The following is a 21,454-nucleotide window of genomic DNA, read 5'->3' as shown; positions in this document are numbered from 1 at the left end:
GGAAAATCAATCATGATAAAAGGTCTCTTTTTAAAGTGTCTAGAAATTTCTTAAGTATGAAGCTCAATGAGATCAGACTGTAAGTTTAGACCTTTAAATGGAAAAAATAAGTATGATTGTTGGGGACCTACTAAAGAAAAATATTTTTTGACTGCCTCGGTCACATGTACATGAAATAAATATTGTTGATCTTTATATCAGATGGTTATATTCAGAAAACATGAAAGAACCACTGATCCCCGTGGAATGTAGCAAATGAGCAAATTTTAAGCTCAGAAATGTCAAGGTAATAGATTTTTATCCATATTAATAATGTTTATATAACATGTCAAATGCTAAAAGCTTCACTTATTCAACAAGTCATCTCATCAGTGTCAATGCAAATTATGAGAATCATGGTAATCTGTTTAAGGCAAGTTGTGCTATGGATTCTACAAGATTTCTCAGAAGGCATTGTTCCACATTATGTTTCTCCCTCTTTTCCATAAATTACCTTATACAGTAAATACAGTAAGCTTCTAACTCACTTAGAAATAGATTTGTTAACTTAATACCTGTATCAGCTTGCCTGCCAATGAAGTAAGCTAAGAGAAAGCCTTTAGGAAACTTCAGTAAGATCATTTAGCATACACCAAAGTATACTGATAGTATTCCCCTTTTCCCAATAAATATGTCTTGGCTCCTAAAACACTCATCAGAAATTACTTGGATGAACTTTAACATTAACCATGATGAGAAATAAGCATTCTTCTTTGGATATTATATGACAGAATGGTAGTCTATCCCATTTATTGAATGTTAACCATATGTCAGGCACAGTTTGCCATTTAACCCCATGGCAATCCTGTGCAGTAGGATTGTTAGAAGGACTTGAACTAGCTGTGGATGTGGCAGTGGATGTAGAAACCCAGAAAAGGAGCCTTTGAGTCTGGAGCCCCACTCTGCAGGAAAGAAACAGATTTGTTGATGGAGGTTCTTGATTTTGTTCTCTGCATTTTTTAAAAGCTTATTCTAATTTACCAACATTAAGCAATTTCTCCTGAGGCTCAAAGTCTGAAAACATTTAAATGTTATTTGAATGAAGTTAAGCCTAACTTGAAATCTACCTCTCAATAGTTAGATGAGAAAATCCATCTGAGTCATCAGAACTTCTAAGGGTCACACCCAAAGAGGCTTATGTTGTCATTAGTTAAATTGAGAAAGACTCCTTTGACAGTCACAGCTCTCTTTTTTGAGGTACAGACTTCTTCTGCCTGCAGTCAGAAACCCAGCGTCCCTCGACAAACCCCAAGGCCTTCCTTTGAATCCTTGACATCCTTCTGGAACCTTACCACAGGACTGTTACACTTACTGGCCTCTTTCTTCTTCCTTTGAGAACATTCCCAGGCTTTCCCACCACCCACCCCCAACCCCAGGCCGCCATTCTCACTTGACAGAAAGTAGTCTTTTTATTGGGAACTGGGATTAGAAAGAGTGGAAAATCTAAAACTGACCCTTAGTACATCTTCAACACCAACTTGGCTGCTGGCTAAATGGTTCAATGTTATTATGAAGAAGGGAAACAATGATCAAGAACCAAATGTGCTTCCTTTGACAATTCTGTGTGGTAGACCCCCTTATCCCCATTTTATGGATAATCATATCCCAGAGAAGTTGAAACAACCTACCTAAAATTCTGTAGCTAATTAGAAATCAAACTCTGGATAGAAAATCGCGACTTACTGACCTATCATAGAGCCTCACTGGGATTCTCAGAGAGTTGAATTATTGTTCTAAGCACCCTTCCATTTACCCTACTTCCATTTACCCAAACTTTCCTTGGAATTCAAACAATATTTTAAAATCACAAGTAGGAATCTACAACAGTAACAAACTATTCAACCATTTTAAGATGCAATAAATGCTACAATGCAGATGCCCAATTATTCCACCTGAAAAAGGCCCAGCCTAGCCTATTCCTATTATCATCACAGTCTAAAGTTTCCTGAAATCAAAATAAATATAAATCAATATTGGGAGAGTGTTAACCCACTCTGGACACTAAATTCTTCCCCAAAGTAGGCAGGAATTTTCACTTGGCTTGAGCACCAATATGGCTACAAAAAGTTGTGGGGGTTTTTTGTTTTGATATCTAGGATGACTAAGTCAAGCCCAGATTCAGTGACCTAGAGGTATTTTTTACTTACATAGTCTTCCCTACAATTTCAGGTGGCCTCAAACTGCAGAACATGCCCTGGGAAATCTCATGTAAGCTAGCTGTTCCTGAACTTCCATTTCCTCATCCATAAAATAATTAAATTAGACTACATAATCTATATCATCTCCAGTTCCAGTTAAGTAAATGTCTTCAACTCAACATATGCAAAGTTTAACATCTCCTGTACCTCATCTGTGTTACCTAATAGAGAATGACACTTACAAGTGCCCAAACCAAAAGCCTGGAGTTATCCCTACCTCACCAAAATCCCACCACACACATACACATACCAGTCACCATCCCTACATTTCTTTTTCCAGCCTAGATCCTCCCTCTGAACTCCAGACACATAGCTAAGTTCCTAAAATATCTCCACTGTACCACCAGCAGACATTTCAATGGGAAAAGGAAAAGGCAGAGTTCAGAAAGTATTTGAGTTTAATAAAATTCTAAATACTATAGATGATTTTAGCTTAATTGAGAAAATTTTACTTGAGAATAACATCCTAAAATGTGATATGAAGAAAATGAATGACAAATTCAAGTTACCTTCACTGATATCAGAAGAAAAAAACTGACCTAAAAACATGATTAAAGTAAACTAAACATTTTTATTATTAAAATATGTTAAAATGAAGCTAATGGTGTCATAAAGACATACAAACAAAATGTCTCCAAAAATTAGGTAGGGAGGGCAGGGAACAGGGAGTAGATTGTATATTTCTAGCATTATTGAAGGAAGTATATAGGAACCTATATATTTGAGGAACAGAAAACAAAAATGGTAGTTCACCAGGTAATATCTCTCTCTTCTCACCTTTGTGGTACTAGGGATTAAACCCAGGATTGCTTTGCCCTGAGTCACATCTCCAGCCCTTTTTATTTTTAGACAGGGTACAGTAGGTTGCTGAGATTGGCTTTGAACTAATGACCCTTCTGCCTCAGCCTCCCAAGTTTCATTAGGTAATCTCATAGACAAAAAGTTTTAAGCATCCAAACTATTTGAGAAAAATATTGTTTTTCACTTTCTTGGTGTTTCTTATTTCTTGGATAACACAAATACCCCAGAAACAAAATAATCTAGACTCTATAAATTTTTAAACGGTTTTTCAGATGTATATCAGTAGCATACGGATTTAGATGGTGTTGTCCTCTGGTCTAGCTCCCTCTGAGCAAACTGACTGTTGCCTTTAGAGACACTCAACCTGAAAACAGATTTCTGCATTGCAGCCCAGCATGAGAATTAATCTAACCTACCCATGTTAATATTTAAGAGTTTATATAAATAACACTGCAAAACTGCATGCCGAATAGTCAAGCACTTATATATACATATATACACATATCTGTGTGTGCGTCTGTGTGTACACATACTCGAGTTTCAAACTTAACCAATTATACTCTCTCCGATGCAAAATGGTATAGCATAGGTCAGAGGGTCTCAGACTCACCACTACTAAAATTTGGGGCTGGATAATTCTCTGTTTTAATGCACAGGACGGGGCTAAAGATGTGGCTCAACAGTACAGCACTTGCATAGCATGCATGAGACCCTGGGTTCAATCCCCAACCCCACAAAAACACAAAACAAAACAATGCACAGGACTGTCCCATGCATTGTAAGATGTTGCAGCATCCCTGGCCTTTACCCACTAGATGACAGTAGCATGACTGATTTGTGGCAATCAAAAAAATCTCTCAGATATGCACTCATGTACCCTGTAGTACAAAAGCAGCGCTAATTCAGAAACTTGTTAAGTTACAAGTTGGGGCTTCAGAATCAGACTTTCTGGGCTTAAATTTTCATTCCACTTCTTACCAGTCATGTAACTGTCAACAAGTTACTTATTTGCCCTAATATCAGTTCCTCATCTATACAATACAGATTTTAATGGTTTCCACCTCAATTATATATTGGGAGGATTAAATATTCATAGTCCCTGGCATATGGTGTGTGCTTAATAAATTCAGCCCATTACTATGTGTTTTAGTCAGCTTTTTTGCTGCTGTGACTAAAAGATCCAACAGAACAACTGTAGAGGAGGAAAAGTTTATTTGAGGGTTCACAGTTTCAGAGGTCTCTATCCAAAGATGTCTGGCTCCATTTCTTGGGGCTCAAGATGATGCAGAACATTGTGGAAGAAGAGTGCTGCAGAGGGAAGCAGCTCACATGGTGATCTGGAAGCAGAGAGAGTCCACTTGACAGATAAAAATATACCCAAAGCCATGCCTCAATTCCCACTTCCTCCAGCCATACCCTACCACCTCAGTTACCACTCAGTTAATCCCTATCAGGGAATTAAATTACCGATTGGGTTAATATTTCTCCTCTAAACCTTCTTGCACTAACACATGAGCTCAATAGTAATAGTAACACTATTACTATTATTTCATTTCTGTAACCATCCCAAAGAGTGGAAAGAACTCCTGTCCATCAACAGATGAATGGTACAGTACATAAATAGTGGAATATTATTCAACTTTTAAAATGAAGGAACCTTTCTACTCTGGAGGCTAAGACAAGAGGGTTGTAAGAGAATGACACAAGTGCCCAAGTGCCTAAGGCCAGCCTGGGCAACTTAGCAAGCTACTTGTAAAGCCATTTCATATGTATGCTCTCTCTTTGATCCTTATAACTGCCTTGTGTAAAGGAAGGTTGACATTGTGATGTGGGGAAAAGGTCTGTATTGGGTAAAACGAGCTTTATCTATATTTTCCAGAAAAGGAAACTAAAACAGAGAAAAAATAAAAGGGATTACTTAAAGTCACACATACACAACACAAAGTGTACCATTCTAACCATTTCTAAACGCACAGTTCAATGGCATGAAGTGCATCCCTGTTGCTGTACAACCATTGCCACCACCCACCTTCAGAACTTCCATCATCCCAAACTGAAACTGTAACACCCCATGCTCCCTACCTGCGTCCCTTAGCCACCACCATTCTGCTTTCTATCTCTATATACTTGATTACTCTAGGCACTTTTTATAAGTGAAATCATACCATGTTTGTACTTTTGTGTCTAGCTTATGTGACTTGGCATATTGTCTTTGAGCTTCCTTCATGTTGTAGCATGTGTTTTTCCTTCCTTTTTTTTCTCTCATTACTGGGAATTAGATCCAAGATTGAACCTAGAAGTTCAATCTACTCAGCTACATCATCTCTAGAAATTTTTTGAGACAGGGGCTTGCTAACTTGTCCAGGAACCAATCTGTTGTCTTAGCCTCCAGAAAAGAAAAAGTCCTTTATCATTTTAAAAGCTGAATAATATTCCATTGTGCATACCATATATATATATACATATATATGTACATATATGGTGTGTGTGTGTGTGTTTATGTATCTCATACCATTCATCTATTGATGGACAAGAGTTCTTTCACTAGGCTAGGAAGTTGCTAAAGACTGAATGTGTTCCCCTCAAATTCATATGTTGAAAGCATAACCCCCATGTGATAGTATTATGAATAGGACCTTTTGAAGGTGATTAGATCATAAGGACTTGGCCAGTAGGATGAGGCCCTTAGAAAGTGAACATAGAGAGTTCCTTTCCTCTTTCTGCCTTGTGAGATCATAGTGAAAAGAAAGCAGTCTATAAACCAGAAAGCCAGTCCTCACTAGACATAGACTCTTCTGGAACCTAACATTTCCTCAATCTTGGACTTCAGAGCCTCCCAAACAGTGAGAAATAATTTTTTTACTGCTTATAAGCCAACATAAGTTTATGTAATTTGTTAAAGTTACCTGAACTAAAACAGATGTCAGATGTCAAGACTTCTAACACCTGGTCAAATGATCTTTCAAATATCATAATAAAGGGAACTGATTGTCTTACATAACCTAAAATCTCCCTCAACCTCAGAAGTTTTTCTGAGAAATGAAAATCATATGTAAGATGATTAGTTAGCTGAAATATAGTATTAATGCTGAAATTTTGTGAATAACATCAAAACCACTACATTTCACTGACCCATGTTTTAATTTTTGAGATAATGATCTTACTTTCTCCTTTTCTCTTCTGAAAAAATAAATACACACACACACACACACTCAATTTACAGAGAGATACCAGGCTATTATCTTTCACCTCTAAAATTACTTCTAGAGGTTAAATTTCATGTTGAAACATGGTACACAACAGCTCTAAGACAAACATGACCAAAGATCATTTTCCCTTGATCTGTGCTAAGCTTTTGCTAGCAACTGGCATCACTTCAAAAACTCAAGAGGTGGCTCTGACTCATCAGAACACAAAAGCCTTCCTCATCTAGCTCTGCTGTCGACACCTGGGCACACAGGTCTTCACTGGTGCTCTGTGCAGAGGCCATCTCATTCTGAGGACTACACAAAGATAGCCAGAGGAAGAGGGTAGAGCTAAGCCATGAACATTGTCTTGGATATCCTCCTGCTTCTGGTCACCATCATCTACTCCTACTTGGAGTCATTGGTGAAGTTTTTCCTTCCCCGAAGGAGAAAATCTGTGGCTGGAGAGATTGTTCTCATTACCGGAGCTGGGCATGGAATAGGCAGGCTGACTGCCTATGAATTTGCAAAGCGGAAAAGCAGACTGGTTCTTTGGGATATTAATAAGGTAATGGATGTAATGCCAAATCTTTTAAACTCACAAAGTAGGACTCATATTTTATTTCTTGATTTAGCATTGCTTATCTTCATATTTCTCTTATGAGAGTTGGTTAAATTTTCTGGAGTTTATTATACATTTGCATCAGGTTGATTATATGAAGGGAACATAATTAAGACCCGAGCAGTGATTTTTTTGAAAGTAAGGTCATTATGCACAGTATAACAAAAAACATAGAGCCAGGATCATTCCAAGCTGCTTAAATTAGCCAAGTCACAAGTTCTCTCTGTCTCAGCCTTCTTAAATCTGAAATGGGGATAATACCTTAGGGGTATCAAGAACCATAGCAAATTATAGCTAAGGGCCAAATCTATCCTGTGACAGCCTAGGCTAAGAATAATATTAACACTTCTAAAGGGTTATCAAAATAAAACACAAAGAAGAACATGCTACTGAAACCCTTAGTGCCTCCTGTCTCACACATATACTCTTAAAATATTCACTCTTAGGCCTGTTGAGGAAAAATGTTGCCAACTCCTAGACAAGAGCATTAAGTATGTATTTTAAGTGCCTAGAATAATGCCTAGCACATGGTTAGCATTAGATATGTTAAATAAAATCTAAGTGCAGGGAGTCAAGATTTCTCTTGGATATTCATATTTCTCTTGTATTCTTGTTTGTAAATGCTATCTTAACTACCTCCCCAAAATCTGAAATAACTGAGGTTGTATATGGTTTTCCCTAAACTCATAAATTCTCATAAAATCATGAATATATGTACCAAAAAAATTTAAGATTGGAAAACTTGCAAAATTTTTTTGAAAACCAGATCTTCCACCAATCACAATGAGATTTAAATTGCCATTAAATTATTACTCTCATGTTCCTTGCCATCATGTCTAGTTGACACCTATTTTCCTAGGGACTTTGAAAATATCTCCTGAACTTTAGGAACTAATTCTTCTCTGGTTCTTTCTGGATAGTGAAGAATAACTTTCAAGAAAAAGTTGGTATTTCCTTACTTAACAGATAGGAGCATTTGTATATTAGATGAAAACGATTTGACATATGAAAATGACTTGGCATGAATTTGATCGTTGAAGAAATTCCAATAAACTTTCTAGATTAGGACAAGAATTTACAAATTGAGAAAATTGTTATCTGCTTTTCTCAGGCATTTATTTCATAAATCCATGAAAATTTAACCTTTGGATCTCTTTCCAGATATGTCTTTTTGGAGAGAGGACTATATCTATTACTTTTTTTTTTTTTCAATTTTAACATTTCCAGTGACAAGGCAAACATAAAATTAGAAAGAAGTTATTTAAAAAGGACTTAAGGTTCTGCCTGAATGATGGGTAACCCAACCTTGTAAAATTCTCTGCAAATCCTTGAATTTTATGGTTAAATATTAAAATATTAAATGACTTGCTCTAAGGCTATCGGGTGTAATTCAGTTTTCATTTAGTCAAGGACCAACTGGGTTTTTGTCATAGCTGGTTTCTTTTGCCTTCCAAGATGAGAGGCAAGTTTGGCCCTTGTTCCATCGAAACTGCTGCTTTAGGAACACAGTGAAAAGAGGAGCTCACAATGCACACTGAAGCTGCAAATGAAGCATGCATTTCATTTATAAAAAGACAAGGCACCACATTTTGCAGTGCTCTAGCTCAATGATATAACTCAAGAATTTTTTCTTCATCAAAGTATCGGATGAAAGCTCTGGTTACTAATGCTGCTTATGACCTTGAATCTACAGACAGAATGGAGAATTACATAGTCCTCCATGCACTCTGGCAGTGAGCAAGCTACCTGCTGAAGCTGAAGTCAGTGACTCTCCTGACCCATCCCCCTTTTACTCTTCTGCAACCCCTCAAAAGGCTAATTGAAAGGACACTGGCTTTGCTACAATAGTCCTGGGCTCTTTAAAGACTGTTCTTTGGGATTTCAGGCTGCTGCTCCAGGGTTTACCCCAAATCATGAAATACAGAGAATGCAGGGGAGGCAGTGCTGGTAAAGGAAAACCAGCCACCATTCCCTCAGGGATGAACCCAAATAATGGAGGAAAGGACTTTGACATGTCCTCACCTCTTTACCACAGAGAATAGTTTATAAATTGTGAGGGGAAAAGTATAATTTTTAAAAACATATAACCGTCTATAAAAGTCAGCAGATGTTAAATCTTGAGGAGAATTCTAATTTTTCAGAAATGCAAGCAAACAATCTCTCTCAAGAGGTTTCTTAAAAATAAGGAGGTACTCTGGATGTGAATTTTAATATTTTTAAAAATTTTCTTGTCCAGTGCTTTTTCTTCCACTCTTTCCTGAATATTTTCCCCCCCAATTACAGCATGGTGTTGAGGAAACTGCAACTGAATGTCAAAAATTAGGGGCCACTGTGCATGCATTTGTGGTCGACTGCAGTAGCCGAGAGGAGATTTACAGCTCCGTGAATCAGGTGAGACAGCTCCCGTGACTTCAGGTCACACATTTTGTTATCAATGGCCCCTGACATGCAAAATAAAAGGTACTTCATGACTGATTTAAATTAGACTTTACTGCCAAATGAAGTAATGTGACAAAAGAAGGATATGTACGCTTTTTTTGTTCTAGAGAAGCCACTCAACTCTGCTCATTATGATGGTTTCATATTGTGGTTTGATTTCATTCTGATCAGAAGTTTGAGCAGTGGCTCAGAGTAACTGACAAAAGGTTTATCAGTAGGAAAAATGGATTACTTGCTAGTTTTCAGTCCTGGTATTTTTGCAGTAATTTTTCTTCCTTTAATATTTCCTTTGTAAGATTTTAAAATTGTAGTTATCATTTACTCTAGTAAGGAAAATGTAATAATAGTTATAATAATTCTAGGACTGGAGTTGCAGCTCAGTGGTAGAGCCTTGAGTTCAATCCCCAGTTTGAAAAAAAAAAAAGACGTTATAACAAATTTTAAAAGAACAAATATCAAGTACACACAATGAACCTAACACTTCAATAAACTACTGTATTCTTTAAGTTAGTTTAGTTCAGTGGTTCTATTAATCTCATTTTGTAGATAAGCTAATTAAGGCTCAAGGAGGTTAATCCAGACAAAGATCATGTAGTTGTAGGTGGTGGAACTGTGATAACTCAATCAGCACTTGAAAAATATGTAATCAGAACTTATATATCAATTTATCAACACAAATATTAAAGTTACCTTATTGATAAGATTTCAAAATCCCATTATGTATTGGTACTAAAATTTAGATGTTTAAAAGAATTTTAGCCCACATTTATGAAAGTTTTGCCTTTGCATCTATTATTTGAACTAGAAGCTTTTTCATGCCTAAACTCTGAGACATCACTTAGTAGAATAAAAAATATGGATGATATCAGCCCCAAAACTTTTGAGTTTGTATAACTCAACTGATGTGTCCTTTCCATTGTAAAAGATAAAGAAAGAAGTGGGTGATGTAACCATCGTGGTGAATAATGCTGGAGCAATATATCCAGCTGATCTTCTTAGTACCAAGGATGAGGAAATTACCAAAACATTTGAAGTCAACATCCTGGGACATTTTTGGGTGAGTATAATCAGAAATATTTCTGATCTGTGCACATCTGTATGCCTTCATTGAAGACACATGGAGTTCATAATTGAGTTCACACATCTGGGTGTGGGAAACACACCAAATCTTTTTCTTAAACCAGGAATTATCAAGTTTGCTTGGTAAGAGCCACAGTCTCTGACGGAAGGTTAGAGTTCAATTGGTCACAACACACCAGAATATAAGCCACTTGATCTGTCTTATCCACCAGTATTGAATACACAGTTGGCAAGTACCAGGTCCTTATCAAATATTTGTGGAGCTTTGTTGAGGGTCAGTCATCAGTAGATGTCTTTTCAAACCTCTAGAGGAAATATACAACTGAAAAGACATCAAAGAAAGTACTTAAATGTATACAGCAGTTTGGGACACTTCTGGGTAGGACTCTGAGATAAGTTCCAGACCCATGGAATGCTAAAATTTAGAAATACAGCTTGCTGGGTGAGGTGGTGCATGCCTATAATCCCTGCTACTCAGGAGGCTTAGGCAAGAGGATCAAAAGTTCAAGGCCAGCCTGCACTACCTAGTGAGATCCTGTTTCAAAATAAGATGTGTTTTCAAACTAGAAAAATAAAATAAAATGTGTTTTCAAAGGGGGTGGATATGCAGCTCAATGGTATAGCACTTGTCTAGAATGTGTCAAGGCCCTGGGTTAAATGTCCAGCACAAAAAGAAGGAAAGAAAGGAAAGAAGAAAAGAAAGGATGGGAAGGAGAGAAAGAAGCTCAAGAAACCTCTTATAATTCGTTAGTTTTGTGGGAAACTAAAATATGAATTTCAACCGCCTTTGTGGAAAGCATTTATATGAATCAATCTTCCAGGCCTACTATTAGTGTAGAACCTGGGGCAAATCTGGATTCTTGAAGACAGAAAAGAGATGCCTCCCTTTACCTTTCCCAGCCCCTCACACATGCCAATATGAATTGATGATCATGCCCACAAAACTACCCAGAGACCCATACATTAGCTATCTATAGCTGCATAACAAAACTCAGAAGTTTGAGCAACAATAAGCATTCATTATCTCCTCATACTTTCTATGGGTCCACAATTTCTAAGTGGCTTGGTTTGGTAGTTTTAGCCTAATAAATTTATATAGGGTCTATGGGGTAGGATTATAAAATATTATTGATATTTTTCACAAAACAGTAAGGTTTGGAGGGAAAAAGAAAGGCTTTTTGTTTCCTATAACATGGACGTATAATACTATATATGTATTACAGATTTAGTATATTGTAGTATATATATATATATATATATATATATATATATATATATATATATATATATAATACTAAATATAATTTCTATAATATTACAAATAGGAAGATGCTGAATCTACTCATATCTTATAACAGTTTGGGTCTCCATATGACTCTTAGTTCATTCTTCTCAACTGTTTGACAGGTACAAAAGATTTCAACTCTTGTAATTAGAATGATGAATCCCCAATCAAAATTACAAAATACCAGATTACCATAGGGATTTCTTTCAATTCTGAAGACTGAATTTCTCCCTTAATCAAGAGGCTGGAGGTATAAGTCTATGGCACACTGCTTACCTACCATTCATGAGGTCTTGAGTTCTATCTCCACTGGAAAAACACTGAAATAATAATAACATTGTTTAGATGACATATCCAAAAAGGAACTAGTGTGTTTGTGTGTGTGTGTGTGTGTGTGTTTTCACACACGCACTCATGCATATATGTATTCTGGAGAGAAGAAAGGGGAATATTGAGGTGTGTTCCTAGCAGATGATAGACAAGGTTCAGTGTTTAATGCCAGCTAAAAACCAATACATGCTTATCTTTTTCATTTCTCTCATTTTGTAGAAATTGTCATAAAATGTTGCAATTATTTTATTTCATTGGAAAGTTCTCTCAAATGCCATTCTCTTTTTGTGGTCTGGGCATGGAATCCAGGGCCTCACACATGCTGGGTATGCACTCTACCACTGAGCCACATCCCCAGTCTGCCCTTATGTCTTAACAAAAATAAGATGACCTGATTTAGAAACCTAATGCCTCTATCATTGTTTTTCTTCTTTCTACATTGGCATTAAGATCATAAAAGCACTTCTTCCTTCAATGATAAAGAGAAATTACGGCCACATTGTCACAGTGGCTTCAGTGTGTGGCCATGGAGTAATTCCCTATCTTATCCCATATTGGTAAGTATTACTTGCCAGCAGTGCTATGTATTTCTGTACTTTTGAGTGATTATTAGTCTTTGAATTTCAATGCTCACAGCACAGTAATTTGGAGTTGCAGAATTTGAAAAGTAAGTTAGAATAATTTTTTTAATGATTGTAATTTTATTTTAAATATCTTTGAAAATTCCTCTATAGAGTAATGTAAGAAAGTAGAAATACCAAGTATATTTCCATAACTTCCTGGAATAAAGAGATGTTGATAGAAGAAATCAGAAACACATAGCATAAGAAACAAAATATACAGAAGTTAAAACGAATGCAAATCTATGGCATGGCATGTCTGTCCAAGATAAGCCAACCACAGTGGACTCTGCATCAAAACATTTTCCAGTGGGTGTTTGAATAGTGAAAGTTCATTTGTGCATGTGTGTGTGCTCACGTGTGGTAGAGAGGCCTCCACCTGAGTAAAAACAATGCAAACACCACACCCCCAGGCTCTATTAAGGACATAAAAAAAAGGAAGTAGGAGGCCTTCAGCATATACTGTTTGCAAGATATCTTTCCTTGTATACTCTGTAATGGTATCTCCCTTTCTTACTTCAGCTTTACATTAACCTCAGAAAAATCTCTACCAACACATGAGTATCAATGGGTAGATGTGTGGGTTGGCAGTTAGTTGATCTATTATTTACTTATATATACACATTCAAGGTTAAATGAGTCAAGAACCAAATTCTCTCTGACACTGAATGCAGTCACAGATACAGTTAAATTTCAACATAGGGTAGATTGCTATTATACACACATATGGCTGTTCCAATCTTCCTTGGTCATCTTAAAATGCAAATAAGAATTTCACAGATTAAACATTTCTGTTGTTTTAATATTTAGAAATGCAGAAACTCAATGTAATAATAGTTTTTCTTTCATTCTCCTTGGAGAAAACAACCATTATCTAACATTACTGTTTTTATGTGTCACCTCGGTCAAAAGCATTTATATAATTAATACTTAAATAAATCTACATAATACTTAAATAAATCTACATAGATAAAGCATACATATGGTAGGTACTTTATTGAATCTTTAAGACAACCTATATTTTAATATCTTCATTTCAAAAATCAGAAAAGAAAAAAAAAGATAAAGACATGTGCTGAGATGACAAAGTGGCACCAGTGTCAAGAGGGAAACTATCAGGTCAGTCATCAAAAGCAGAAAAACATTCGGAGTCCCACAGAAGTTTGTCCAAACAGATATTAGTTTTGCAGTATTTCTAAATATGTTTTTCATGATTGGTATTTTCTAAATAAAATAATAATAATAAAAAAAACTGATTAGAAAACATTTTGAAGATTGAATGGAAAAATGCTATATGTAGGGTGGAAAAGTGAGCATTGGGCCAGCCAATAAAGTTATAATTGTTCTTTTGTTATGGTTGCTAGTTAAGAAACTGGGCACAGGGACCAAGGATAGAGCACACACTTAGAATGAGCAAGGCTTTGGGTTCAAATACCCAGCAACAAAAAAGAAAAAGGCAATTTGGTACATTCAGAATTCTGTTTAAACATATATGAAAATGTAAATGAAACTTAATGACCATTCATCCTCTCAGAAAAATCACAAGGAGACGATTTGGGGGATTTGATTTCTTGTTCTCAAATCAAATGATTCTGCTTTCTTACAGATAGCTGACTGCCTTGCTCTCTTTTAGCTGATGATGGTTGGTTATTCTCTTACAGTTCCAGCAAATTTGCGGCTGTTGGCTTTCACAGGGCTCTGACAGCAGAACTTGAAACCTTGGGGAAAACTGGTATCAAAACCTCATGTCTCTGCCCAGTTTTTGTGGATACTGGGTTCACCAAAAACCCAAGCACAAGGTAAAGTCAAAATCAAGTTAGGATGGGAATATGGCATGAGAAATTGATATGAAAACTATCTGAGAAACTTTTTAAGTTGGTTAATTAAGAAAATGGGAGGTTCCTTTTAAATTGTTTTATTACCTTTAAGTTTTGCTTTGACGTTAAACAAATAAAGGGGGGCAAAACAAATTAGGGACTAGCAGGCGTGATCAGATTCCAATTAATTAGGCAACTGGTATTTGTGTCCAGCAAAAAGGTGAATACACACCTGGGTGCCAAGAGTGAGCAGGAGTGGGGAGGGGTGGGTTAGTGAGGCACACTTAAGGTAATGGAGAAAGCCTTCTCTCCTGGAAACCACACCTCCACATTGAATTATACCTAATATCCCCTTTCCCAATAGTGGGTCATCCTCCACAAATACAGTATGGAAAGGTAAGGCTATGTGCCAGTTTTATACTGTCCACAGCAGTGGCCACAGAACTAACATATTCTTCTTTGTTCTCTGGCTCCTCTATTCCTTACCATCTAAGACTTCTCTGTCATTTTGGTATTTATACTGTGTGAGCTAAGAAATACACCTACTAGATATGAAAAAATATAAGATTGTATTAACAAAATATCAACATGAGATGTGTGGGAAAGAGGGAAGTGACATTTGTGTGGTAGAACCTGGAACATTTTAAAACCTAATTCTAATTTTGGTGAAAGGATCTATTAATTTGTCTATCTTCATTAATGAAAAACATTGAAACTAGGGGCCTGAGGTTTAGCTCAGTGGTAAAGCACTTGCTTAGCCACACACGTGAGGCCTTGGACTCAATCCCTAGCACTTAAATAAATAAATCTTTTTAAAAATGAAAATAAACTTTTTCTTTTTAATCACAGATTATGGCCTGTATTAGAGACAGATGAAGTTGCAAGAAGTCTGATAGATGGAATACTTACTAATAAGAAAATGATTTTTGTTCCATCATATATTGGTATTTCTCTAATACTGGAAAAGTAAGTACAGCACAGAACACCTAAAACACAAATGGACTATTTGTACTCTTTGTCCATAGAACTATACTATTGACAATCTTTCAGTTGTAAAAGTTGTTATGGAGACTCTCCATTCCTGGGATGAACATTTAAGTTTTCCCTCTTTTTTTCTCACTCATTTCAAAAATAGAAAATGATTCCTTTTCTCTACCATCTCTGGCCAATCTTTGCTAAAGACTATTCAAACAGAAGGAAGGACAGTTTTAAAAGCACATAATATAGTGAAGTAGTTAATAAAAGCTCTATGTTTTAAAAATCTGCTGAGATGTTGTTGGAGATTGCATTGATCTTCAACTATAGACCAACTGGAGGAGAAATGACATAATAACACTATTGATTTCATCCAATCCAAGAACACAATCTATCTTTCTTGTTTTGTTTTGTTTTCTTCAAATCCTTAGACAAGGGGCTGGGGTTGTGGCTCAGTAGTAGAGCGCTCACTTAGCATGCATGAGGCACTGGGTTCAATCCTCAGCACCACATAAATGTAAAATAAAGATATTGCGTCCACCTAAAACTAAAAAGTAAGTATTTTTTAAAAATCCTTAGGCAGAGTTTTGCAGTTTCAGGTTTTTCACATCTTTCCTCAGATTTATCCCAAGTATTGCAAATGGCATGTTTAAATTTTTTTCTTTCTCCATTGTTTGTTGCTAGCACATATTTCATTTTTGCATTTCATTCTTGTACTCTATAACCTTGCTAAACTAACTTGTTAAACTCACTGATCTTTTGTAGATTCTATCAGATTTTTTATACAATCATTGAAAAAGAAATTTTTATTTCTCCCTTTACATGATTTTAATTCTTTTTCTTGCCATTTTTCTTTTATAACTTTATTTTATTTATTTATATGTGGGACTGGGGATCAAATCCAGGGCCTTGCACGTGCGAGGCGGAGTACTACTACTGAGCCATTATCCCAGCCCCTCTTGTCTTGTTATACTGACTAGAATCTCCAGTTCAATTCAGTGTTGAATAGAACTAGAGAGAGCATGCATCTAAGTGTTCTTCCTGATTTTAAGAGGAAAATGTTCAGCCTTTCACTATTGTATATGATGTTAGCTATAAATTATTTTTTATCACAGGTGCTCTGGTTTCAGATTGAGGGATTTCCCTTCTTTTACTACTTTGACAAAAATTTTGTCAAATGATTTTTCTGAATATATAGAGAAATTCTTATGATATTTCCATTTTAGTTTAATATTATGAATTACATTGATTCATTCTAAAAGATAAACCAATTCTATCTTGTACTGTGTTTGATTTTATACCAGGGTAATACTGACCTCATAGAGTGAACTGGAGAGCATTCCCACCTCTATTTTCTGGAATACTTTTTGTGGTATTGTATTATTTCCTCTGTAAACATTTGGTAGAATTCACCAGCAAAAGTACTGGGCCTATAATTTTCATAGAGGGAATAGTTTGTAATTACAATTCTAATTTCTTTAATACCATAGGAATTTGGGGGCTACTTATTTATTCTTGGTAATGTGTCTTTCATGGAATTTTTTCCATTTCATCTAAGTTGTCAAAAATACTGACATAAATTTGTATATTACACTACTTTATTGTCCTTTAACTCTTTAGAATTTCTTATTCCTGGTACCTATAATTTCTGTTCCTTCTCTTCTCATAATCTAGTTAGAAGTCCACTTTATTGATCTCTTCAAAAAACTTGTGTTTGGTTTAATTAATTTTTCCCATTTTTTTATGTTCTAATTAATTTCTCCTTTAATATATATATAATTTGCTTCTACTTACTTTTCATTTAATTTTCTCTTTTCTAATTTCTTAATGTGGAGGAATTAATTGACTTGATACTTTATCCTTTTTATTTTATTGTGCTAGGAACACAACATGAAATCTACATCTTAACAGTTTGGTTTTTATTTTTTGGGGGGTGGGGTGATCTTTTAATAGAAATATTAAAACTAGAAACATTTCTCTAGGACTGGAATTCAAAGGAAAAAGAAAATTTTATATTAATGATATTTATATTTTAAAATACAATACATAAAATAAAATACATAAAAATATAAAACATAAGCCATGGTTTTAAAAAAGTGTAAATGTGACAATATCAGTGTTATAAGCAATAGAGGAAAACTAAGAGTCTACCCACTCAAATGAGATGATGAAAGACATATTACTTTAATTGGTTAATATTTCTCTGATGTGTCATAATGATGAGAAAATCACACCATTTAATTATTAATATCTCATAAGAAAGGTCAGTTAGATTCAGACAATTGATTTTTGGGGAAGATGAACCCAAACCATCTAGGAAAAGTCAATTCTTTCTGTGTGTGCCAAATACCTGTGAATAGGACATATTATCTAATATAAACTTCACAGTAATCCTTCAGGGCCAAATAATTATTATTCCTCTTACAGGTTCAGAAATTGGGGCTCAGAAAGGTCACATAAGTGGTCCCAGGCTCAGACCTGATGAGGGGAAAAAGTGAAATTCAAGTTGAAATCAGGCCTCATCACCCATGCTAGAAGGCTTTTCCCACTCCTCAGGATTCCTGGCCTTCAGCCCTTCGCTTCAAGCTACCTCTAGATGAAAAGATACTGTGCTAAGACACTGAATACCTACATCAGGATTTTAGTCCTCTTCAGTAAGACTCAATTTATCAACAACTGGAGCAAACTCAAAAGCTACATTTTTGGATAATACTAGTACAATCACCCAGAGTGGGTCCCCCCTAAGTGGGAAGAATTGGCACAACAGTAACTCCCTCACTCTGACAACCAGTGCTAAATAGATTTATAAATGTACATTACACTGGTATTGATCATAGATACAATGTTGCACTTCAGATCTCTAGAGTTTATGCTATTTTTTTTTATACTAGGGATTGAATCTAGGGGTGTTTTACCACTGAGCTATATCCCCAGTCTTTTTCTTTTTATTTATTTCATCCTTCCTTTCTTCCTTTCTTTGTTTTTGAGATTTGAGACAGAGTCTTACTACATTGCTGAGAATCTCCCTAAAGTACTGAATCTGGTCTCAAACTTGTGATCCTGCCTCAGCCTTCTCAGTTGCTGGGATTACAGGTGTGCACCACCACACCCACCTAGTTTGTTCAAATATCTTGTTTGGCTAAAATTCTATTATTATTAACTCCCCATTTCTCTATCCATCAGTACCTAGAAACCACCATTGTACTGTTTGGATCTCTGAATTTGACAATTTTAGAATACCTCATATAGTGGAACTATGCAGTAGTTGCATTTCTGTGACTGGTTTATGTCTTAGAACAATGTTCTCAAGATTCATCCATGTTGTTGCATGTTATACATTTCCTTCTTTTGTGAAGCTGAATAGTATTCTATTGTGTGTGTGTGTGTGTGTGTGTGTGTGTGTGTATATATATATATATATCATTTTTTTCAAAAAAAATCATTTATTGCTATTAATTTCCCCAAATGTAGTGCTTTTGTTCTGTCCCTCAAAATTTGATACTTTTTGTTTTTATTTACATTCTGTTCAAAATATTTTCTATTTTATATTATGGACTCTTTAGAAATGTTTTTTAGTCTCTAAATATTTGGGGAAACTTTCTAGAGATTTTTCTGCTGTTCATTTCTAATTTAATTCTATTGTATTAGCCAAATATTCTAAATTTGTTGAGATATGTTTTATATCTCCGATATGTTTCATACCAGAGATTAATATATAGTATAGATGAATATACATTGGTATATCTTGGAAAGTGTTCCAAGTACACCTGAAAAGAATAAGTATTCTGCTCTCAATGAGGGTTCTACAAATGTCAATTAGGTCAAAGTGGTTGATAGAGTTATTCGGTTTCTATAGCGCTACTGATTTTTTTTGTCTACTTGATCTCCCAATAATTGAGAGAACCCACAACCACTAGGGAGAGACTCAGATACCACCAGCTGCCACTTTCCCTTGGGGTGAAAGCAAGTGCCAAAGTCAAACTGGCTTTTGTTTCCTGCTTCTTTATAGTAGGTTTCCAGAGACCCAGGAAGGGGCTAGATGAGGCCCCTCAGAAAGTATGGTCCCCAGAGATGGACCTGTACATAAAAGCCACTGGGTTTCCCTCCCTGAATAGTTAGTCTTCTTTACGCTTACTTCCTCTTCAGAGAGACATTTTGTGAGCAGATACAACTACTAATATGAAGGTTTCTTTTCATGAGTAGTTGAAAGGCCTGCACCAGCTCTTTTCTTATCCTTGTCCTTCTCCCAGCCTCATCTCCCTTGCCCCTTTGATCCTTCCCTCATCTTCTAGCCTCCCATCCCAAGGCAGGGAATTGAATCTTTAATTAGAGAACAGTACCAAAATTCCAATATGACTTTCTTTGCAGAACACGTTATTTCTGTCTCTTTCCATTTAGTCATACTCTTTTCCTTCATTGGTCTATCAAAATTTTTCCCATCCTTGAACATACAATTGTCTTTCGAAGATTTTTTTCTGACATTCCAGCCCATGTTAACCCTCTTCATGGTTCCAGTCCTTAACTGTATGTGGCTGATATTTTTCATTGATTGTTTCAAGTTTGCTATATTAGCCTCCCCACTAAACAATAAATTCCTAAGGCACTGGATATTTTTTAAGTACTTTAGTTCATCTTTTTATAAAGTATGTAATAGATACTCAGTTTCTACTTAAGGAGAGGTGGAGAAATGGATGGAGTGTGTTCTTGTGCTGTCTGTCTATATGGTCTTGACATCAAGATTAAGCAACAGTTTCAGCAATGAGTTCAGATCTTCAGTTTTAGATCATCAAAGATATAAGATCTCATACAATTTTACGTAAGATGAGAGGGTGAGAAGAGTGTTTTTTATGTTCAGTGTTTTCTTTATGTTTGCCTGCAATATGGACTACTAATGCTAAAAGACACACAAAAGAGAGGGGCACTAAGAAAGAGAAGAAAATTAAATACAAGCTAGATAACTCAATGGTCAGGCCATTTTAACTAACAACAAACTAATGACTTTGGAGTCAGTGATTTTTAAACTAAATTTTTCTTTTCTTCTTTTTTTTTTTAATGTAGGTTTCTTCCTGAACGTGCCTTGGCAGCTTTAAGTCGTATACAGAATATACAATTTGAAGCAGTGGTTGGTCACAAAACCAGAATGAAATGATGTATGACAAAGATGTATGCACATTTATGATGTGAATCTAAGCACAGAGTCAATGCTTCAAAGCGTTCTTTCACATTTTCCAGTGATGTTTATATTAAAAACATTGATTTGGCACTAGCAGCAAAACTAATTGCCTTTCTATGTCTCAAAACTAGAGAACTGTGAGAAATAAATTTCTACTGTTTACAAATAACCCTGTCTGTGGTATTTTGTTACAGCAGCAGGAAAGGATTAAGACAGTGTTCATTAGGCAACCAAGAAAAAAGATAGTAAGTATGTTTTTACATAGATATTTGCAGTGTTGTGCAAATATTTTATAAACTAAATTACTACATAAGTAAACAATAAGGCAAACCATTAAAATTCCATAAAATACTGCCAGATTGCCTTCCAAAAATTATTTGTAATGATTTCTATTTTGATGAAGGATTTTAATATTGCTTTGAGTTGGCACTTTGTAAACAATGAAAATTTTGTCTTGTTTCTTTGATTATATGAATTACAAAAGAATTTATTTTACTAATAATCTGTCTTTAATGTTCAGTTTTTCTCACAGCATGGGAGTAAATAATGAGCTATATTGTTTATCTAACTTGGTGAGCCAAATATTTACACAGATTTGCAATTGTGAAATCTCAACACCTTAGTCTTTTACTTGATGGAAGTTCTTGTACATATTTGGTTTTTGTTGTACATTATTGAGCAATTACTAAACATACCAGCCAATTAAAAAATATTCAGTTATACACATATTAACACCATAATCTACCCAAATAAATCCCCACAAAAAATAAAACTTCCTATTTTGGGGGTTGTTTTTGGTTTTGATTTTCTTTTTGTTTTTGTTTTATTTTTATTTAGTTTTTAGTGATTGAACCCAGGGCCTTGTGTATGCTAAGCTAGAGCTCTACCAC

The 21,454-nt window shown here is 35.5% G+C and overlaps 1 protein-coding gene across 2 annotated transcripts; it reads left to right on the top strand.

The window, feature by feature from the left end:
* The first annotated feature begins 6,581 nt into the window (after positions 1 to 6,581).
* On the top strand, positions 6,582 to 20,733 carry LOC114096358 (17-beta-hydroxysteroid dehydrogenase 13). Of its 2 annotated transcripts, XM_027939849.2 has the most exons (7): positions 6,582 to 6,791; positions 9,129 to 9,236; positions 10,210 to 10,341; positions 12,430 to 12,536; positions 14,261 to 14,398; positions 15,266 to 15,382; positions 20,450 to 20,733. In XM_027939849.2, the coding sequence occupies exons 1-7, from the start codon at positions 6,582 to 6,584 to the stop codon at positions 20,538 to 20,540; spliced, it is 903 nt and encodes a 300-aa protein (XP_027795650.2). In that variant the 3' UTR covers positions 20,541 to 20,733. The 2 variants fall into 2 exon arrangements, with proteins under 2 accessions (XP_027795650.2, XP_027795651.2); XM_027939850.2 differs by lacking the exon at positions 9,129 to 9,236.
* Positions 20,734 to 21,454: the final 721 nt, after the last annotated feature.

Source organism: Marmota flaviventris, chromosome 7 (genome assembly GCF_047511675.1).
Source record: "Marmota flaviventris isolate mMarFla1 chromosome 7, mMarFla1.hap1, whole genome shotgun sequence".
NCBI lineage: Eukaryota > Metazoa > Chordata > Mammalia > Rodentia > Sciuridae > Marmota > Marmota flaviventris.
This window is presented reverse-complemented; position numbering and strand designations above follow the sequence as displayed.